This window comes from Papio anubis, chromosome 3 (assembly GCF_008728515.1).
Source record: "Papio anubis isolate 15944 chromosome 3, Panubis1.0, whole genome shotgun sequence".
NCBI classification, from domain to species: domain Eukaryota; kingdom Metazoa; phylum Chordata; class Mammalia; order Primates; family Cercopithecidae; genus Papio; species Papio anubis.
This window is the reverse complement of record NC_044978.1, coordinates 31,219,771-31,241,807: the sequence shown is the minus strand read 5'-3', so window position 1 is coordinate 31,241,807 and position 22,037 is coordinate 31,219,771. Positions and strand designations below refer to the sequence as shown.

Below are 22,037 nucleotides of genomic sequence, written 5' to 3'. Positions count from 1 at the left end.
AACATTGAAGATTCTCAGTCAACAGTTTGTATAGACTGGGGCAAGTCACTTTGCCTCACTAAGCCTTAGTTTCTCCATCAGGAGGATGAAGTTGTTGGACAAGATGCTGACTTCATGGTCCCATTCTATTATAAAATTGTGTAAGTCAGCCAAGCGCTGTGGCTCAAGCCTGTAATCCCAGCACTTGGGGAGGCCAAGGCGGGCAGATCACCTGAGGTCAGGAGTTCCAGACCAGCCTGTCCAACATGGTGAAACCCCATCTCTGCTAAAAATACAAAAACTATCAGGATATGATGGCAGGCACCTGTAATCCCAGCTACTCAGGAGGCTGAGGCAGGAAAATCCCTTGAACCCAGAAAGCAGAGGTTGCAATGAGCCAACATCATGCCACTGCACTCCAGCCTGGGCAACAGAGCAAGACTTCGTCTCAAAAAAGAAAAAAGAAAATTGTATAAGTCTGTATTTTGAAAGTTTATTAAAGTAAAATTTTCCAAAATGTAAAATCATGACTCTCAAGCAAATAAAATTATATGGCTCTATGGTCAAATGTTTATTAAAGCAAAATTTTCAACAGATGAAAAACTGATTCATATGAAAATGTTAAATGAATAGATTATAAAGATTTTATTCAAATAATCCATTAATGATGGAACCAGTGAGATGGTAAAAACCATTTAAAAGAGTATCTCAAAAGCTAAATATTTATAGGCAATATTGGGATAAGATTGTTGGACTAGATTAAAACTGGTTAATGCCCAACAAAGTAATAAATTGTAATCATTAAGTTTATCACTTCCACCAGAAAGAAATTATTTGCATCTCTACGGAACAAAAGTCTATAAGTCTTTGCCCTCCTGCATTGTTAAGTAGCCCATGTAATAGAAAATTAAGCCCAGCATTGCACTGAAAAAACACACAAAACTCTTTTCTGGCTATTTCCAAGTTTCATTCTGACAAGTCAATTCTTTCTTTTTTTTCTTCTTTTTCAACATTTATTTTAGATTCAGGTGGTAAATGTGCATGGTTGTTACCTAGGCATACTGCATGATACTGAAGTTTGGGATATGAATGATCCCATCACCTACGTACTGAGCATAACACCCAAGAATTAGTTTTTCAACACTTGTCACCCTCTAGTAGTCCCAAGTGTCAATTGTTATCATCTTTATCTGACAAGTCAATTATAGTTCTTTCATGAATGAAAGTTCTTGATTATTGTTTATGATACTTAATTTTTTTAAAAAAGGTCTTTATCATCTTTATTTGACCCACGTTCAATTTCCATATAATTTTCAGATGAATGCTCTAAATGTGTGCTTGTTCTGTGCTGATATAAACATAAGAATTTCATAAGACAGTGTGTAAATAAATCTACATCTAGGTATTGTATTCATTATATATAAGGTAAAGTATATTTAATGGCACAATAGAATAAACAGGCTATGATTACAAGTCCAAAGATTATAAATATAATGATGATATCAAATATATGCACACACAAACACAATCCAACAAAATTCTTGACTCTATTTCTTTATTCAGGGCTAAAGGTAGCAAACATTCCTTTGTACCTAGCTTTTGAAAACACATCTACAAAAGCAAATGAACTCATCTGCAAAATAAAAAGCATGTATCTTTAATTTCTAATGTTTCATTATAGATTTTTAAGATACATATTTATTTTTATATTATTAGCTTAAAGAAAGTAAGTCACACAAGAATAAGTGTTTGCATGTCTGCTAAGGTAAATTATTACATTATAAATTTGTTATGAAGTTATAAATAAAACACATATTGTGCTTATGTGAATGAAACCGCAGCATAATCGGAGTGCATTTGAAATGCACAGAGTATTCTCATTGTTTCAATAAGACAAAAGAAGAGCATTACCTATTAGAATTAAAAGCCTGGCCTTCAGCTATCCATTAGTCAAAAATAATTCATCATGAATTACTCATTGGTTACAAAACAAAATTGTTAAAAAGCAAAGGTGACTAAAATAAACATGTTCCTGGGCCTTTCATTTAATAAGCATTTTGGAATAACTGGAGGCAAATAAACGAAGTTAAACCCTCACGTGGGAGGACCAGGCTACCCAACAGCATTGTAGCTTGAGACTCAAAAGTTAAAGCCAGCTTCTAAAAAGCCTGTTAGTCCTACCATCAATATGATAAATTTGGATAAAGATGGTAAAAAAAAAAATGTTTTAAGCAGTAAAAATGCAAATATGCCACCTTGGTAAGACAAGGTATCAGGCAACTTGCCAAAATCAGTGGCTCAAAGTAGAATTCCAGTCTCCAAACTTTCGTTAGGCTAATTTTCATTAAGAGGATGATTTATAACATAAGAAAAGGATCTTAAAAATCCCAGAGACAGTGAGTAAAAGTGGAGACTCAAAAGAGCCAAGGAGTGCTATAAATCTGTAGAAGCGAGGGAAGCACTCAGGTCAATAGAGGGAACATTGAAGAGGAAGATAGTCCAAAGCTCAACTGTTCAGGGGGCGAGCACAGCCCATAAGGGTGCTAAAAGTAGTACCTGAATGTGAGCCTAGAAAAGCTACAATTAGATTTTCAAATGATCTCTCTCTCCTTGGTCCATCTTCTCTTATACTTAAAACATTATTTTGACATTTTGTTCTACACTTGTGTCAATTAGATCTACAGATTTTTTTTCAAATCTAGCGTCTATTGTAATGTTGTTAGTAGCTCTCTTTCACACAGATATTGAGTTACCCTTGAACAGAACAAAGAAAATGTGGTGTATTTTAGCAATAACAGACATAACTGTGAAAAGACAGGAGAGAATGTATTATAAACATTCTCAAATTGTATTTTTAAACTTTCAGGAAATGAAAAAGTCACAGATTGAACTTTTAAATAAGAAGTAGGATGTGTAAGGGCAGGAGGGTAATGGTAATCTATTCTGAATTTGAAATTCTATGTGAGTATTTACCATATGTGACCATCTTGGGTATTGGCAAAGGACATAAAGATGCAACACACGAACCTCTTCCAAGCTAATTTAAGAAGTGTTGATTTTGGAGAGGATTATTTGAGGCTTAATATTGTCCAAATTTACTGTGTTAGTTCTAGCCATGAGGAAAATTGATCAGAGGCAGGTTTTAACTTATTTTGTTCATATTACTCATGTTGAAATAAGCCAGATAATATATTGAAACACCCTCAATATTGGGACCATTTCTCAATATCTGGGCAGCAACCATTAAACCAAATTAAATATAATTACATAGAACAAATGTTAAGGAATTCACTACTATTAATAAAATATACATAAATTATATTACATTGTTTGTAAAAGTAACAAAATTTTTAAAGAGACATCCATTTTAAAATGATACTCTGTAAGTACATTTTCAGATAGGTAACTTCATACTTGAGAATTATTTAATTTCTCAGCCACTAGGCATGAATTGGACCGAAACAGAGAGAGTTTAATATGTAAATTAAACTTTAATATGTAAATTGTCAGATTTGAATGATTTCCATAGTGGCAACAAAAAAAATTTCTAAAAAGGAATGGAAAATATGATTCTTGCTACTTAAATGGCTGATTATTTATAGACACAATAGAAAATATACTGGTGATTTTGCAAATAAGTCAGCATTTCTGTTTAAATGTACGGTCAGTTCTGATGCTCTTGCAGGCTGTGAGCCTCAGTGTTCCAATGTAGAGTTGCCTCGGGGTAGTGTGGAGGCTGCTCTATGTTAACAATCAGCAACAGAAGAACGTCAAGAATCATTCCCATTAGTATTTGGTCAGAACAGTCAAAATGGCATAAAATATGCTTTATTAATGGAGTCAGTACCTCTGGCTTACACTTTTCTATTAAACAGCATGACAAATGTTTTCAAAACTTAGCTAGAATAATAACTGAAGTTTCTGTTGTCAGATTCACACATAGCATGATGTTACAGAAAAATATAAACAAATACTTCTTAAGTAGCTTGTTTTTAAAAACTTTTTTAAGTATGCATACAGTGCTCAGTTCCATTATAGCTACTTGGTTAAAGTCATTTATTTTATGTATTCATCTACACTGCCTCATTGCTAAACACGCTTGAGGTTGATGTGCTTGATTTAAAAACAAAACCAAAAATGCATATTTATATATAATATCCTAGCCAGAAAATTCTTTTGTCATTCATTCATAGGTAATACTTTGGCCCCGTGTGCATTGATATAGGTGATAAGAATTTTGGCTCTGTGTTCTATTACATCAATAAGCTTTTCAATTCCTTGTCTACCTCCTTGACTTTCCCAATACACTTTATCAAGAAACAGAGACTGAAGGAGTTTCTGCCGTAAGTGCTGGCTCTTCAAAACAGAAACTGCAGAAGCGGGAAACCTGAAAAGATAAAACATGGTATTTCAATCTTAGTAATTGCTTGGGAATAGTACTCCTTACCCAACTGTCCTGCCTTTCATTAACCTGTCATAAATCACACTATCAAATTGTATGTTTGAGAACCAAAACATTTTTGTCACTGCCAAGATGACACTTCTCTTAATAATAATATACTAGAAGAAAGTGTTTCCAGTGAACTGAATATTCTACACCATTCAGAACATGACAGACATCTTACTTAAGGTAATTCTGTATAGTCAAACAAAGGCATGGAATTGGAAAGGATTCTATTAGCCTGGCAGAAATACTTTTCTTAGTCTTAGGCTCATTTCAGCTGTGGAAACCCCTTTAATCTGTCAAGTAGAATGGTATCCTCTGACGTATCAAGGTGGGATTTTATGCAAGAAAATATGAGAGACAAATTGATGATGACAACTTCAATAAAGTATTCTGCCTGAATACAAGTTACACAACTGAATTTATGTGAAATAATAAAAAATGTGTGTACTAAAATGAGACAAGAATCATTCAAACACATCAAATTAAAGAACGAATTGTCTTTGAGTCATATTATACCTCTGGAACTCTGAGGATTTAGGATCATTTTATTTAACTGGAGTACTAAGATGTTTTCAAATAAATTTAGCAAAACTCAAGTTTCAGAGAAAACTTTTAGTTCCACAATGAAAGTCTCTCTGGAAAACCTAAGACCAATTTAGAGGGGTCTTTGCTGAATTACCTTGAAAGAATGCATTGCGCTTGCTTTTCTTCATTCAGAAAGTAGAAAGCCAGGAGTCCAGCATATACATTATCTGAAGGACTTAGCAAAATTTCTAGGTCAAAAACGTAAGTAATATTTTGCTAAATCCCCAATCTGACGTTTCTCAGCTTTCATTAAAATGCTGATAAAAGCACAGTAAAAATATTTTTTAAGAGTACATTTCTAATAAACTCAGTTATACCTCAAAAACATATATACTTGCTTAAAGAGTACACTTTGCCAGAAATTTCAGGCCTTCTAAGCACCTCTTCCAAATTTCAATGGAGCACAATGGAGATGGCACAGAGAGTGCCTGAAAGCAAGTATCAGGTGCTCTAGCAGTTCTGAGGCTGCAGCAAGTAAAAAGGCCAAAGCGCTGGACAAGCTTAATGTATGTGAGGAAATGTGGAATGAAAGAACGTTTATAAGATGCTCTTAGTTACCTGAAGACATTATTATATAGTTGAGGGGCTAAACTTTAGGGGCTCTAGTATTAAGTGGGATTTTTGCTTTATGAAGTATTAATAGTCCATGAATTGTCAATTCTACAGCCTTTCAACTAATTTAGCTGTGGCAGGATGCATGAGATGAAATCATTAAAACCATTGGATCTCCTTAGTGGTTAATCCTTTTCATAAAGGAAAGCAAAAATATTACCTGTCTCTGCACTACACTGATATAATAGTTGGAATATTCAATGCATAAATCAGGGATTAGAAAAGTCTTCATTTTTGCTTTTCAATGTGTGAATTATATTTTCAAAGAAGATTTAACTTCAAATCCATTACTCCTCATAATGCATTTAAACGTAAATCTTCTTTGAAAGAAGAAATAAAGATATTCACATTTACATGAATGTATGAAATGGATGGACTGTATTCTTCAGGCACTCCTAAGTCTAAGAGGGAATTTAGGGATTTAAGGAGACCCTGTAATATCACCCTAGTAAGTGATGTCTTAGGAAAGTCGATTTTCCCATACATAAAATTTCCTTAGCTTAAAAGAGAAAACCTGCCACACGTCCTGCCTTCAATCCACAAAGAGATGGTGAGAAACAAGTATCAACCGGGCAGGACCCGGCAAAAAACTTATAAAATCGTGTCTCATAAAACTCTCACAGGAACAGTATTGCTCTTAATGCTTAAGTACACAAAATCCACACCATGTAAGTCATCGAGTTTAGGAAGAATGATTGAAATATGCTCCAGAATATTATTAACAAGAGTAATAGTAACAGAGCACACCACAGTTATTACAGAAATAACACCACCGTTATTACAGAAAAAAAAAATACTGAACTTGGATTTGGAAGACCTGGGTTCTAACCTCAATTTTAGACTTGCTCGTGAGCTTTCCAGCAGTCACCTAGCTTCACACAGCTGGTTACCTATTTTACCAATGAACCCTCTATTTTTAGATCTCCACCCTACAGCAGTCTCTTAGTCAATCTGATTTCTGACTAAGGTGGGAAGTGTGGAGAGTGGCTCTGCCCACTATGCGGTGGAACTTGAAATCCAGCCACAGTTTCCACTGCTGGGGTTGAACAGCTCACGCTTTATAGCTGGGTTCTTGCCATTACTAAGTGTCTTAATGTCCTTTATTTCCAATAGATGTATGATCAAGTGTGCCATGAGCAACCACTGTGTTTTAACTTCTGCATTGCAGAACTCCTTCTTTGGTTCCCTCTCCACTCTGCATTCTTTCTGAGTCTTGCCGGATGTCCCCAAATCTTTGAGATCTTTCCTGAATTCTTGGTCAACCCTTAGTAAATAAATAATTCTTCCCTAACTAGCCTCCATAAACCCTCTCTCAGGTGTTAGATACTTTTCCCCTTAATCTATGTCTCCTTGAAGGATTTCAAAATGCTGAAAAATCCTCCTGCTGAATTCAACAGCCAGCTGTCCTTTGAGACTATGCCTTACTTACCAGATTGGCTGTCATTTTCCACTGCATTCATAAAAGTCACTTGAGTTCATTATGAATTTGGACATTCTGCCATGTCAATATTTGCATGTCTATTAGTTCTTCCCATGTCCTATCTTATGCCTAATAGTGGAGCCTCCGCCACCTGCTTATCCCTGCTCTGCCAAATCCTATGCCAGAGGTCCCTGCACTCTTGCAACAAAACCCACATGGATTTTCCCAATGAGAACCAAGCAACATCATGAATGTGAAATGTAGTATGCGCTTTGTAGGCGGTATGGGTTGGCGATAGAGGCACTACGGCTGCACTCTTGTTCTGTTCTTCTTGGGTTTGTTTCCCTTCTTGGGTCTCCATTCCCAGATTCCACATTCACAATGATTTTCAAGGGTTAAAATGATCAGATGTAAGATGTGAGTTTTCTCAGAACCTTGCTACTTATCTAATATAAATGTGATGTCCTGCAGATGTTACTATAAAACTTACTCTTTGATGCCTTCTAACAATTTGAAGTTTAAGTTATCTTCACTCCTGTCAAAGAAACCCTTGTTGTCTATAAAAACCAAATGCCTTGGGTCATGCTTTCGCTGGATAATGTGTGCTAGAGCCGCAGAACCTTGGTTGTCACATTTTGGCCTCAATCCATTCTGTACACAGGTATCTTCCTTGCGAGGTCTGAATCCACAGCAATTTGTATCTAAGCGATTATAAATCTGTAAATGGAAAACACAAAATCCAAGATGCTGAGTGAAAACAAAACTTGGGAAAGTTACAAGATTTTAAAAAACCAGTGCTTTCTCAACAGCTGACTTGCCAGAATCTAAGAGGGCCAGGCTCATTTAATTAAAGGCAACTGTCAGAACAAGTCCAAGGTTCATATCCTTCTGACTCAGTCATAGTTATGAGCATTTCCAGCTTCTGCTAATAGATCCAAAGTCAGATTATCCAAGTCAGGCATCTCCACCCTAAATATTCAAAGTTCCCACTGACATCACATACCGACACATGGCCAGCAGAATCTCTGACTCCATGCACGACAGAAGAAACACCATTGTACTTCTATGTGTCTGGAAGGCTCTGTCTTGTTTTCTCCCTCAGGTGGTTTATGGGAAACTGGAGTTACTTCATTGCCACAAAAAGTTTATTGCAACCCCTAGCCTACCTGGACTTCAGTATTACAGTAGTCTAACTCGAAATTACATAGAAGAAATCTATTGAAAATATGTGAGACCCAAACATAAAAACTAAAAGCACTATCTAAATGGAGGCCACAGCTAGAATCTAAACAAGTGAACAAAATGGGCTTCTTGAAGTTTATTATGGGAGTTAAGGATACCACCCTATAGAAGAGGGTAACCAGATTAATTAGAAAAAGAAGAGTTGCTTAATTCCATTTCCTTTGGGCAAGGAAAGAAATAATATTTATGAATCAGGTAAAATAAAGCCTGGGCAAAGGAACTAGATAAATTTAAGTCAAATCTCTGCTTTCACACTTCTGAGCTCTGAAACCTTGTGCAGATTCCTTTTCATCACTGACCCTCAATTTAAACGCCTGAGTAAGAGGAATGATACTCTTTACCTTGAACACTTGGTAGAAAGATTGATGAAAATATGTGTACACCCTCCAGCCCTGTCCCAAGCATCTATAAGACACTCAAAAAATGAAAACTACTATTACTCTTGTTGAGACACACCTACATACTCTCCAAAGTTATTTACCTCAAAACAAGCTTCTAAGACAAAAAGTAATTTATCCATTTTAAATGAAGAAAAATTCAGCCTCAGAGACATTAAGTAACCTGCTCTGGGTAGAATATTAGTAAGTAAGCAGCAAAGTTAGGATTTAGACATAGATTTGTTGTCTCCAAAATTTCACAATTTTTTTTCCCCAGTATTTCATATTGAATGGTTTTAGGCTAACTAGTCAGAGTTTGTACGTGTGCTTACGAGTCAAAAGATAGACAGATACTGCCACTTTTATTCTTTTGGTATTAAATTCCCATCTTTTTCTCATCCTCCTGTGTTTCTGCAGCTCCCATGGAGCTGTTCAGGAGACCAACTGCTTAGAAAGGGATGCAGTAAAGCAGTGCCAAAGTTTAGCCTACTTTGCAATGATCATTTATTCACTTATCCAACAAACACTTATTGAACATCTTCTACATCCTATCAGTGAGCTAGGCACCAAGGTAAATGTTGCCCAAGGTCACCTCTCCATCGTCACCACTTCCAGTGGAAATTGAAATAGTTATTTAGTTTTGCTTCGCTACCAGAGCAAGCTTCAAGAATTGGACAAAGGACTTTCTTCTCTGTTTTCTGTATGTAAATAGACTTTGTATCAAATACCATGCTTGAGATGAAGGATTGTAAGAGAAGTTAGCATAAGCCAATTTTCTATGAAGTTATGTAAAGCTGGTCACAATGGGTGGCGAGCGAGCAACCAAGCATTTGCACCAGTCAAAAGGTACACTGCTGGCCTAGAAACAGTCACAGAAAAGGAGGGCTCTGTCAAGATTGGTTCCAATCCCTGAGCCATGGGACCATAAATCTAACCCATAGCTTATCCAAAAAGTCACAGAGGCTGACTCCAGGGAACAGTACGTTACCACTGCTTGTTAACGTGCATTTGTTTGACATGAGCATAAGAAGGTTTCCCAAAGGTGAGCAAGAGTGCCCCGAGCAAATAACTGTAGGTTAGAATAGCACATGAAACGAAAAAAGCACAAATTAGAAACTTTTAGAAAAATTTATTGAGCTCTTTCTTCTCAATTTCAGTCATTTTATGCAGTACCCTCACTGACTTTGAATATAAGAGAAATAAAATGACATAAAAGAGACTGCATCTGATTGCCAATTATTTAAGTTAAGGTCAGAAAGAACATGAAAACTAACTTCTAAAAGCTGCTTCCCATCCAATCACCTCTTTTTTTAAAATATACATTAACTAATGATTCTCAAAGAATCTGTGTACCATTTTATCATCATCCTTGTTTCATCTAGTTATATTAACATTAAAAATTTTAAAGCCTAAATCTTATTTAATTTTGACTACAATATCAAAGTCTGTTATACTGGACATACGTGTTTTGAATATAACCCTTAAAGAAAACTCTACCAAACATTTCTTAAATGCTTCTTCAAACCCTAAGTTCTTCCATCATTGTGGATTTCATAGTAGTGGGGAAAGGACTAAAATACATAGCTACATTTGTACTGTTTCTATAACAAAACCATGAGTATTATATATTTATGTTAAATAATAAGCTCTTTAGAGATAAGGCCCTTTCAGTACTTCTGTAAACATTATATTTTTCTATTTTTAAACTACACAAAAGCATTAAAAGTTAAAGGTGGAAAAGATTGATTTAGGTCATCTTCTTATTTCCTTACCAACATTAGATTTTTTGCTACAGTGTACTTTTAAAGTACTTCGTCTGATCCAATTCTGAATGACTCAACAGTCTGTGATGATTTCGCCACTTCCCTGACAGATCGTTGTGCCATCCAGATCTAACAGACATTATTATTGAAAACAGGTGTGTGTGTTCAGCCCAACTTCTCTTCTAGAAAATGTTGCCACTCATTTTTTTCAGATCTATATACGTACTTGATGGCTCTCTCTCTATATATATATAAATAAAATATATATACATGCGTGCGCGTGTGCACAAACACTGTGTGTACACCTACAGATGTAAAATCAACTGTAAGTTCTCAAATAATCTAGGTTTTACTTCGTTTTCCTTATCCTCCAACTATAGTAAATTATGTCTTTGTATTATTGCCTTTGTCTAGCAAGGGCTTATGTACCTCTTAATTCATGTTCTCTAGCTCTTCTCAGAATTTTGTTTATAGCCTTCCTTTTGAATTCACATTCAATATACCAAAAATAACTTGACCGCAAAAACGTAATCTACTCCCTTAAATTCAGTGCCATTTTGTTAGGCAGTTAATTTAGTTATCTATGGAGCATATTTATGCTTACTTTTAAGACTGCTTATCTATTTTTTAAAGCCTAATAAAGCACATCCTACATAGCTATGAATCCATAATATGGTTTTAATATACTTGTTTAGTGCACACATTAAAACAATCACTTAACTACTGCATGATTAAGCACTGTAGTGGACATCTACGTGTCTATGTAGGTAATTATCCTAAAAGAAGGCTATTTGGGGATAAATTTTGTCAGCTAAGCAATGGTGAGTGTTAGTCCTCATTATTACTGCTTGTTCAAATTCACGTCTTCTCATTCTTTAAAACAGGAATATCTTTTGCAAAACTGATCTTCTGCATCTTAAAATACTGCCAACCACGATTTTCCATAAAACGACTCTTTCCTTTCTTAGGAAAATACATGTTTTCAATGTTTACCTAACTAAAATTGTACTCAGAAAAACCCAGGTGTTCCAGCCAAAATTTTGTTGGTGGTGGTAGGATATTTTTAGATATATTTCCTTCTTCTAAAGTTTTTTTTAAATTCCATTTTCCTTTGGTAGTGTTAGTTTTGCCTGTAGGAAAAAAGTGTCTTATGAGTGATTCAGATTATGCTTGCAGCACCAACACAAGGGTGCCTCTGCTGCACTGTCCTAGTTCCTCAAAACCCATTAGAAATCTGCAAAAACCCAAAGATGTTCCATCCCTATGCACACTACCCACACCAGCCATGTCTTCAAAAATGGGTCTATCAAGAAATTGTGTCAGTTTCTTCATATCTTCTTTTTCCTCAAAACAATATGATTAAATCACTAATTTCAGGCAATGCTTGGATGAAGGCAATAAAAAGCACTATATTTTGGCCAGGCATGGTGGCTCATGCCTGTAATCCCAGCATTTTGGGAGGCTGAGGTGGGCGGATCACGAGGTCAGGAGTTCGAGACCAGCCTGGCTAACATGGTGAAACCCTTCTCTACTAAAGTTACAAAAAACATTAGCTGGGCATGGTGGCATGTGCCTGTAATCCCAGCTACTCGGGAAACTGAGGAGAATCATTTGAACCCGGGAAGCAGAGGTTGCAGTGAGCCGAGATCGCCCCATTGCACTCAAGCCTGGGCGACAGGGTGAGACTCTGTCTCAAAAAAAAAGTGCTATATTTTTATTTTATTTGTATATATATATAATGCTGTTAATATTAATAATAAAAATATGAATAGCAGTTTTATATTGAGTGTTTAGTATGTGCCAGGAACTGTATACTTAATGATTCACATGTATTATTTCATTTAATCCTCAGAGTAACCTTAAGACATAGGTGATACCAAGAGTCTCATTTGATAAATGAGGAAACTGAGGCACAAAAGGGCTAGTTGACCTCCTCAAGGCCCCTCAACTCTTAAATGACAGAACTCTAAGGATTCCAGTCCAGGTATCTACGGTTTTAAAGTCCATGCTCTTATCCATCCTGATTGTATCTCTCAGGGTTAGTCTCCAAAATGACACTGCAAAAAGCAAGCACATTTGTGTAGAATGTTAAATGATACTGAATTTAAAATATTAGTTATAAGGGTTTCATCAGAAATACAAAGAACTTCAGTAGGATTTCGGAGAAAAACTCATGAAGGAGATGACATTACAGTTAAATTTTAAGAGCCAGGCAGTATTAGCTAAAAACCAGGAAAGGCATGGAAGTAAGAAATCCAAAGGCATCTTTAGAGATACAATGAGTGTATTTGGCCAGTGCTTCTCTATGTGGACTATTGTTTTGTTAAATAAATAATGATTAATCATTAGATAAATAAAATTTTTTAAATGGAAAATACCAGATAGACATCTTGTTAGATTCAACAGACAAAATTATTCTATCAAATTATTATCAAAGTTTCTAATTGCTTACTTTGTATTATCTCATCATGAACTGGTATGAAGTGGCATGCGTCCTTGGATCATATTTTGAGTAGCACAGTACAAGACCACATTACTGAGAGTAAGGGGAACATTAGGGCAGGTAGTCAGAGAGAAAGGTGGAGAAGAGTATTGTTACCTAGGTGCAGTTATGTGCACCTACAGTCCCAGCTACTCAAGAGGCTGAGGCAGGAGGATCGCTTGAGCCCAGGAGTTCAAATCGAGCCTGGGTCACATAACCCCATCCCCTCACTCCCCAAAAAACGCACTGTGCCTATTAAAAAAAAAAAAAAAAAAAAAACTAAAAATGTTTTATGTGTCTGCAAGTTTCATTTTTATTTTCTCATGCAGAGCTGGAAGAAAGGTTGAAGGCAAGGGAGCAGGTCATCAGGTGAAAACATTAAAAGAATGAAAACCAAAGGGAACACAGGCAGAACGTACTTGACAGATAAAAACAGGGTAAAATGAGGATGTTCTTCCTAACATAGGTAGGAAATTCCCAACATCCAAATGTTATTCTCATTCAAATCTGTTAGTTAAATTAGATAAACTTCTGTTTTTCCACCTCTGTTTTCCACCTCTTTAAGGGTCTAAGTGAGGGTATAATCACAAGTGTCTATGTAGGTGTGTGTGTTTCTGGTTTGGTAAGTCAGCATCTTAAGATCCGCACCATCTCTTTTCAAATGATTCGTTTTCAGCATTTAAAAACTGCATCTTTAGAAAGAAAAACGCATATCAGAGAGAACGTATAAATATGCAATAAGACATGTAATTGGTGGAATTTAACATTCACCATAGTAATTCACTCAATGCCTAGCACATAGTAGGCACTCAATAAATGTTTATTGGATGAACCCTGCTAAAAGTTGGCACCCACTTTGTATATGGCTATTTACAATGCTCCTCCAAAGCACTGTCTTGTATTGGGAAGAGTCAAATAAACAAAATGATGGTGGCTTACCAAGATAATGGATTTTTTAAAATGTAGCATACACTGAATAAAGTACAAAAAAAAAAAAAAATGAACAGGCCAAATAATGGAATGGCCTGTGCTTGTTACGTGCTTTTGGTTAGTTTCTTCATGTGGGTTTAAATTAACTAACCATGGATAGTGAATTCTCATATCTCACAGAGGGTCCGCCATAATGCCATGTTTGTAACGGGCATTCGATAAATACATACTGGGCAGGTTGACAGAAATAACCAAAGGAAATTCTTTTCTACAATTAGTAGTTTTCTGTAAGATTTCTTTCAATCCAAGTTACCTCATTGGATATCTCATTTAGAAAAAAGTTCCATTTACAACAATTATTTTAATTATTTCAAAAAGGGAAAAAGACAGTGAGAATTGTTATCATTATCAGCACCCCTTCAGACAGACAGATACAAAAACATATGGACTTGTTTATCAGATAACAACTTACACTGGAAAATCCCTTCACATGAATTTGCCTTGATGAAAACCATTGTATGGTTGCCATATTATCAACGGAACTAGAGTTGGCCCCACGTAGTCTAATGAGTGTATAAAGGGACACTAGATTGTAGAGAACGCAACCTCAGACAAATCCTATCATCCCCATGGCACTTGCTAATATAGACACAGCCTCTACTTGGGGAGCTATACAAAGCAAAAGCCTACAGTATTCCCCCCGCTCCACCCCCCGCCAGCACCTGTATCACCTGGGAACTCTCACTGCATAAAATAATAAATTTCATTCTTGTTCTCTGCTGCCATGACAACAGGTGCCTGTTAAATTAGTGAGCATGCATACGTGACTTGAAGAGCAGTTGACGAACGAAGAGAACTGTAAAAATAGTCTGCAATATAGAAATCTAACAATGGGCATAGGATGCCTCATGCCTCTGCCTCTGTAAGGAGCATTCATTGCTCTACTCCACCTTTACTTTCGAATTCCATGTTTAAAAATAAATATCAGTGTATCCCAATCCAGGGAGGAATCTCTAGCTTCTTCCACATTAATAAACAACACGTAATAACACAGTATTTCTTTACGTATGAGTAAAAATATTCTAAGGTTATTATACATTTGGATCAATTTCTATAGATGCAATGTTTAAAATCCATATACTGCACCTCTCAATAAGAACCAGAAGTCAAACATCACTATGCCACAGAAGACTGGAGCCACCAGGCAAGCAACAATCTATTTTTGGAGAAAGAAAATTTATGTTCTATAATTTGCACAAGCAGAGATACTTGAAAATAGTCTCTGTCGGAGACACATCCATTTTCCTGTAAAGATTTAAAAAGAACACTCAGACTAAAAAAAGAAAAAATTTTTTACATTTTATGAAATTCTGATTTATAGAATGAACCACTCTTAAGCAATAAATTTAACATGGAAATGAAATAACCTTATCGTAATGAAATTTTTAATTGCTTTTCTTCAGTGAAGTAAAGCACTACTATTTGGAACTAAATCTATAAAATAGAATTAGAAATGAGTAAAACATGTTCATTCACATCTGAAGGAATAGTATCAGTGAAAACCTTTTTTTTTTTTTTTTGCTTAACTGATGTGTATTACTTTTATTATTAATATAGAATTTCTATCAATTTTATTTCTTCTATAATATAGATTTTTAAAGGAAAATGACAAAAATACGTAAAGATAAGCTAAATGACTATATTAAAACCTAGTTTTGGTTATGGTTAACAGAACCCAATGTAGCAATCAAATCTAATAGCTATTTTAACATACTTTTTTTATGCAAATCAGTTCTCTTTTAAAAAATAAATTAATTTTGACAGTCTTATTATTTTCTGGTCACTAAAAATAAATTATGCTTTTATGAATTAAACTTTTCTTAAAAATTACTTTTACATATACATATAGAATTTTCCATTCTCTATTTCTATGCTTCTTGGGTTAGAAAATAGCTATAAAATGAAGCCCTTTATATAACCTGGCTAAAATATTTCAGAACACTGCTAAAGCACTTTACATTAAAAGTTCCTAATCATCAAAATAATCCAGAATGGTATGTATTTTTCCCCATATTACAATTGAAGAAAAACGTTCAGAGAGGATAGCAACCTGCCTAAGGAGATAAAACGAGTGACTCGTGTGGATTTCAAAAGACATCTGCCTGCCTACCACGATGCTTCCCCTGCTAGAAAAGACAAAGTTCTTGCTTTCATGAAGATTATAACTTAATGCCTCTAAGTATGATTCGCTGGGTATTCTCTATAGCAACCAGCATCATACTTTATACAGTGCAGGTACTTTATAAATGATTGTTGAAAGAAATCAAAGAACGCATACCAGCTCCACTCAGCTCACCCATTGAAACAGAATGCAGATGGCTATAGACTAAAAGATCTGTTTTCCCCTACCCGTCCTTTTGTGAAAATGTCAAAATCTTAAAATCACAGAATCTTAGAATCATAGAAATGGAATACCTTTGAAGTTACTGGATCTTATATAGACAAAAGGGAGTATATTTCAGAAAAGATAGCGTAGAACAGTGGTCCTCAAACTTTTGATTTCAGAATTCTTTCACACTCTTAAAAATTACTGAGGACCACCTAAGAGTATTCATTTCTGATTATTTACCATATCAAATGAAAAATTAAAGCCAAGAATTTAAAAAATAAGTATGCATTAAATTCATATAAAAATAACCTATCATATGTTAATACAAATTACATATTTTAAAGGAACTTGCTATACTTTCCAAAGAAATGAGAGAAGTGGCATTGTTCTTTCAAGTTAAAATGGCATTTAATGAAAAAAGCAGCTAGTTCAGCTCACAATTCAAACATTATGTAAGTAGTTTCCTCAAGACAACCATTGCACTATGGGATAAGTTGATGTGCTTTACACATTCTCATTTTGTCACACAGGATATTAAAAAGAGACTTACAAGTACAGATTTTTAAAAATTAATAGATTTTCACTGCTTCAAGAAAAATTTTAAGGGAATCTGGCATTTATTTCATGTGTTATTTTTCTTCCTGTGACTGCAGTGGCAGTGAAGGGTACAATGACCACTGGTACAGTTTGGTGCCTGCCTTTATTTATGCTAAAGCATCAACAGATTTAACAACTACTGCATATATCAACACTGAAAAAAGCGAAAAAACAAAGTCTCAGTATTACTGTGAAAATAGTTTTGCCCGTATGGACTCCCAGAAAGGCACACAAAAACCATGCCCCAAACAGTTTCATTCAAGTTGACCACACAACAGTAATAATTCTTGGAAGCTCCATATAGCTCTTAGTGATACATGTCCATAAACATCATGAATATGGTTGGGAAGAGCATGAAACTAATAGAATACTTATCCTACTTTAGAACTGGTTGAAACAGCTCTCACTTAACCCTTAACCTTCTCTGAATCTACTTCTTCATTAGCCAATAATGAGTCATAAATTTTAAAAAATACATACAAAAACCATATACATTGAGCCCAATGAGTATCTGTCTGCCCTCTCAGATGTTCCTATGAAAACACTATCCTGTTCATTTTTCCAAAACAGTTATATTTGCATCCTACCAGACTTACTCAGAGGTTCAGTGCTTTGACCTCTTGCTTTGCTCGAACATACCCATCAAGGTTGGTTTCAGACTGTCTATAGTTCAATGGCACAGGCTTAGTGAAGAGGCCAATCTTAAATACATTAAACAATGTTTGAATCTCAAATGGTTATTTATGAAATCACACAGGCTTCCTCAAATCTCTCATCTTTCTAGCCCAGCTATGTCTATAACTAGACTTGCCATTGAAGCATACTAACTATGCACTGATCAATTTCAACATAGTCTAAAAAAATTCACCACAAGGGTGGAAATAAGCAAAAGAGACATAAAATTTAAAAATATATACTGCACTTTTGATTAATAATAAAATTAGAATGAATCCAGTAATGCTCAACTAGTTGTCACTTAGCAATTTGAAAATTATAAATATAACATATTTGATCAGACATTTCCTTCTTTAATTCAGACTAATTTAAGAGCAAAGACTTATGTTAACCAATTTTCTAGTCTACCTATGATGCAGATGAGGCTTTAGAACAACAACGCCAGCAATCTCTGAGCATGAATGCTAGATAGTAGATGGAAGGAATATATTAAGTTCTAGAGGCTTTCAGGTTGGAAGCAGACATGAGGAATCTATATGTTTCTTAATGGAAGAGATATGATTTGAGACAAAGATCAGTCTGAAAAGGATGTGTACGAGCACATGTTATAATGACCCCTGTTCATCATAGAGGCATAGCTTATGAGCTATCGGGCCTCAATAACCAGAATGTATCAGAAAACATTCAGAAGTACATTCTGGTTATTGAGGACAGGTATCTCATAAGCTATGCCTCCATAACGAACCTGGGTCAGGGTGGCCAGGCTATTCTTTTTCTTAAAGTTGCCGTCATGAAAAAAATGCTTAAATTATGTGAAGTGAGAGAATGTGGTCTTAAAAGTCAAATCTCTACCAGAAAAATGAGGTTAATGCCCAAAAGGGGGATTCATTGGTCAGTGTCCTTGTATTTACTTTTTTTTTTTTCTTTCTTTCTTTCTTTTTTTTTTTTTTTTTTTTTTGAGATTAAGTCTCACTCTGTTGCCCAGGCTGGAGTATAGTGGCACGATCTCGGCTCACTGTAAGTTTCGCCTCCCGGGTTCATGCCATTCTCCTGCCTCAGCCTCCCGAGTAGCTGGGACTACAGGCACCCGCCACCATGCCAGGCTAATTTTTCTGTATTTTTAGTAGAGACAGGGTTTCACTGTGTTAGCCAGGATGGTCACGATGTCCTGACCACCCGCCTTAGCCTCCCAAAGTGCTGGGATTACAAGCGTGAGCCACCGCGCCTGGCCGATGTTGTGGTTTCTTACAGCACCAAATACCATAATGAGCAGCTCCACACTGTGGAACATTCAAAGAAAGACCTATTCAATCTCCACCACTAAAGGCAGTGGTGAAGAGACCATGAAAAAGAGTGTGGGGCATATTCAACCAGCAGTGGATAGACCAAACTACAACACACACACAGACACACACACACACACACATACACCCCGTATGAGGAAATAGTGGCAGACAAGATTGGAAAGTCAGCAAATTAGGTCATGGGATTTGTTAAAAGCATGCTTTTTTTTTTTCTGTATAAACTGTACCCTTGAATAACCACAAAGGACATAAGGTGAGATTTCTCTTTAAAGAAGTAGTCCAACTAATAAATGAAGAATTAATTACATAATTAATATCTCACCATTTTTCAATTCCCAGTGAACTGGTGGATCAATGTGAACATCAGTAGATGCTATTATCACAAAAAGGACTAACCAGATATGATGTCTTGTGATAAAAGAACACACCACTATCTACAAAGAAGACTTGACAAAATAAATCAAATCTAAATTTTATCATCAATTCAACACCAATCTATAGGGAATATAGACAATGGAAGGGCAAAAGAAAGGCACCACAAGAGTACAACCAGCAAAATCTAGAGTGTGAACTCTACAAAACAAATGATCTGGTTTCTTCAACAGGCTATTGAAAGGGAAAAGAGAAGATATAGAGACGAAGTCCATAGATTAGAAGGCACACCAACCAATCACAAAGTGTGGGCATTATTTAAATATTGATTCAAATAAACAAACTGAAAGATATAAATGACACTTATGAAACAAAAATGTGGCCACTGATCGGATATTTGACTAAATCACTGCTCAATTTTATTTTGGGTGTGATCGTAGTAATGTGCTTATGTGTTTTATCTTCTAGTGATATACACTGAAATATTTACAGATGAAATAATATAACGCCCATTATTTTCTTGAAATTAATGTGGATGTGGAAAGTAGATAGAGACAGAGATTTAACAAGATGGATCATGAGCTGATAATTGCTGAAGCTGAGTGACAGGCACATAGGGGTTTATTATAACATCCTGTCTGCTTTTGCATATGTTTAATTTTCCATAATAATTTTTAATGTTCTAAAGAATTTAAACTTTATTTTCCAATTAAACGGAAGTCTTTAGAGATTTTATTTGCAAGTGGCAATATGATTAAAAGGGAAATGGAAAGATAAATTCAGCAATGATTTGCACATTAATTGGCAGTTGGGGAAGACTAAAGACCAGGAGATTAGTTAAGAGTCTCTTACAGCAACTTGATCTACATTGACAAAAGTCTGATTGAGGTAACATTAATAGAAATGAAAAGGAAGAAGTCACAGGAATGATTTTGAGGAACATAAAAGTTCACTACTACTTGAATATGAAACACTAAGCGAAAGATTAAAAGATGACACAAAAATCTCAAACCTGGCATATTTTAAAAATAGTAATGTCATGAATAAAAACAGGCCAGTCCAGATGACAAATTGTTAGGTGATGAGGTAACCAATTTTACTTCTGGACATCAAGTTTGAGAGGAAGAAGTGACCACTTGCTATTAACGTAAATTATTGTTTAGCTATGCATGCATAAAAAAAAATCCTTTGTGCTGTCTCCTGAAATGTGATGATGTGTTTAAAAATACAGTGTCATAAATTAAACTTAGTATAATAAAATAATTGAATAAAATTAAAATATAAGTCAAATTTCCTTGTTACTAATATTAAAATAGCCCAAACCCTTCTTTGATAAAATTCTACTTTTTTTTGTCATGATTTACCATTAGTTTACATTATTTCGCTGCAAAAAATATTCATGTTCCTTGATATCATAAGTAGATCTGTATATGTACTTATTTTACATCATTTTCCCTGTCTCCATACATCTAAACATATAAAACAGTGAACACATCATAGTTGCCCAATAAATACCAAGTTTTCTGCCCAATATGCTCATTTATTGCAAGCAGTACTCAGAAGAATAAGATTGTAATTTTGCCAGATAATTTGGAAAGTCTTCTGAAGCTTCCTTAAGTAAGATAACATCATTATTTTATTAAGTAGTATCATTAATTATCTTAAGTAACATCATCAATACTGAAATAATTTATCCTAGTGACAAACTATGGAAACATATATATAGTAGAAACTGTGTCTAAGTCAGACTTTTGAATTTCATTTATGACAAACTTAGTTGTACACAATTAAAAGTCTATAATAACCACAATACTGTTCAGTGCTTAGCATGTCCATACCTGAAAGTTTGGAATTTGTCATTTTTAATGCCTAGCATCATACATTCCCTTATCCTTTACCTTAGTAAGTGATTCCTTGTGACTAAGTGAACCACTGTAATTACCTCTATTTAAAAAATTGGGAAGATGCCTCAAAAACAATAAAAAGCAGAAATATATTGTTCTCTAAACTCTCTGATCCTTGACAATTTTTGCTCCCTAGATCCACCAATTCAGCATGCTACCCGATACTGAAAACTAATCCCAGACTTTTTTTGCTACTTGAAGCCAAGACGACATTCAACTACATCATCTCTCATTGTTTACTAGAAAACTAATGCGAAACTGTTTCATTCGTTTGCTTGAACTTGCCAATACATACATGGCTAGAGGTCATTTAGTTTGGCAGTATTCTGATTCAGCAAAACAATAAAACCAACCCAAACTATTTGAAATCCCAATGTCTAGGACCCTGGATCTCCATGTCTCTTGCTGTCATAGCACCTGCCTGTGAGTGTGTTTCCTCACTCGCCTCTGAAAGCTGGCAGCAAGACCCTTGACCATCAAGCAGGAGAAAAATCCTCATCATCTATCAAGAGGGCCATAGTTGGAATCTTTCTTTCTTATGCACATAGAATGTTCCTGCAGAAACAGATCTTTCCGTGAACAGTAATAAGTCCCCTCTTATTTCAACAATGATTGGTTGGAATTTTTATTCTTACTTTTTTCACACCATTAAGTGGGAAAAAAAAATAATGCACAGAATCAAAAACAGGAGAAGGTAGGACAAAGATGAATACCTCTTAATCTAATTCATTAGTCTCAGGAAGTAATTCTTTAGAAGTCAGGTAAGAATTAGGAGGACAGAGTTAAATTGGAAGAGACAAATCTAGGAGGCAAGGCATACCAACTCATATTATTGTCGTCTGTTGAATTTATGAATATAAGTTTACTATAGCCATCTGAGAGAAAACCACCTTTAGGGAACAGGATATTTCTGTAAGCACCATTTCTCCCACTAAATAACTTTTGCATACATTCAATCC

The 22,037-nt window shown here is 35.2% G+C and overlaps 1 protein-coding gene across 2 annotated transcripts in view; it reads right to left on the bottom strand.

Annotated features, from left to right (window-relative positions):
* Positions 1-1,393: 1,393 nt before the first annotated feature.
* Positions 1,394-22,037, bottom strand: part of GASK1B (golgi associated kinase 1B) — a 48,210-nt gene continuing 27,566 nt past the window's right edge. Inside the window, exons 4-5 of one of the 2 annotated variants that reach the window (XM_003899309.5) lie at positions 7,534-7,760; positions 1,394-4,366 (exon numbers count right to left, since the gene is read on the bottom strand). In XM_003899309.5, coding sequence (XP_003899358.1) covers positions 4,159-4,366; positions 7,534-7,760 — 435 coding nt within the window. In that variant the 3' untranslated portion in view covers positions 1,394-4,158. The remainder of the gene's footprint in view (positions 4,367-7,533; positions 7,761-22,037) is intronic. The other variant, XM_003899308.5, reaches the window with a different exon arrangement.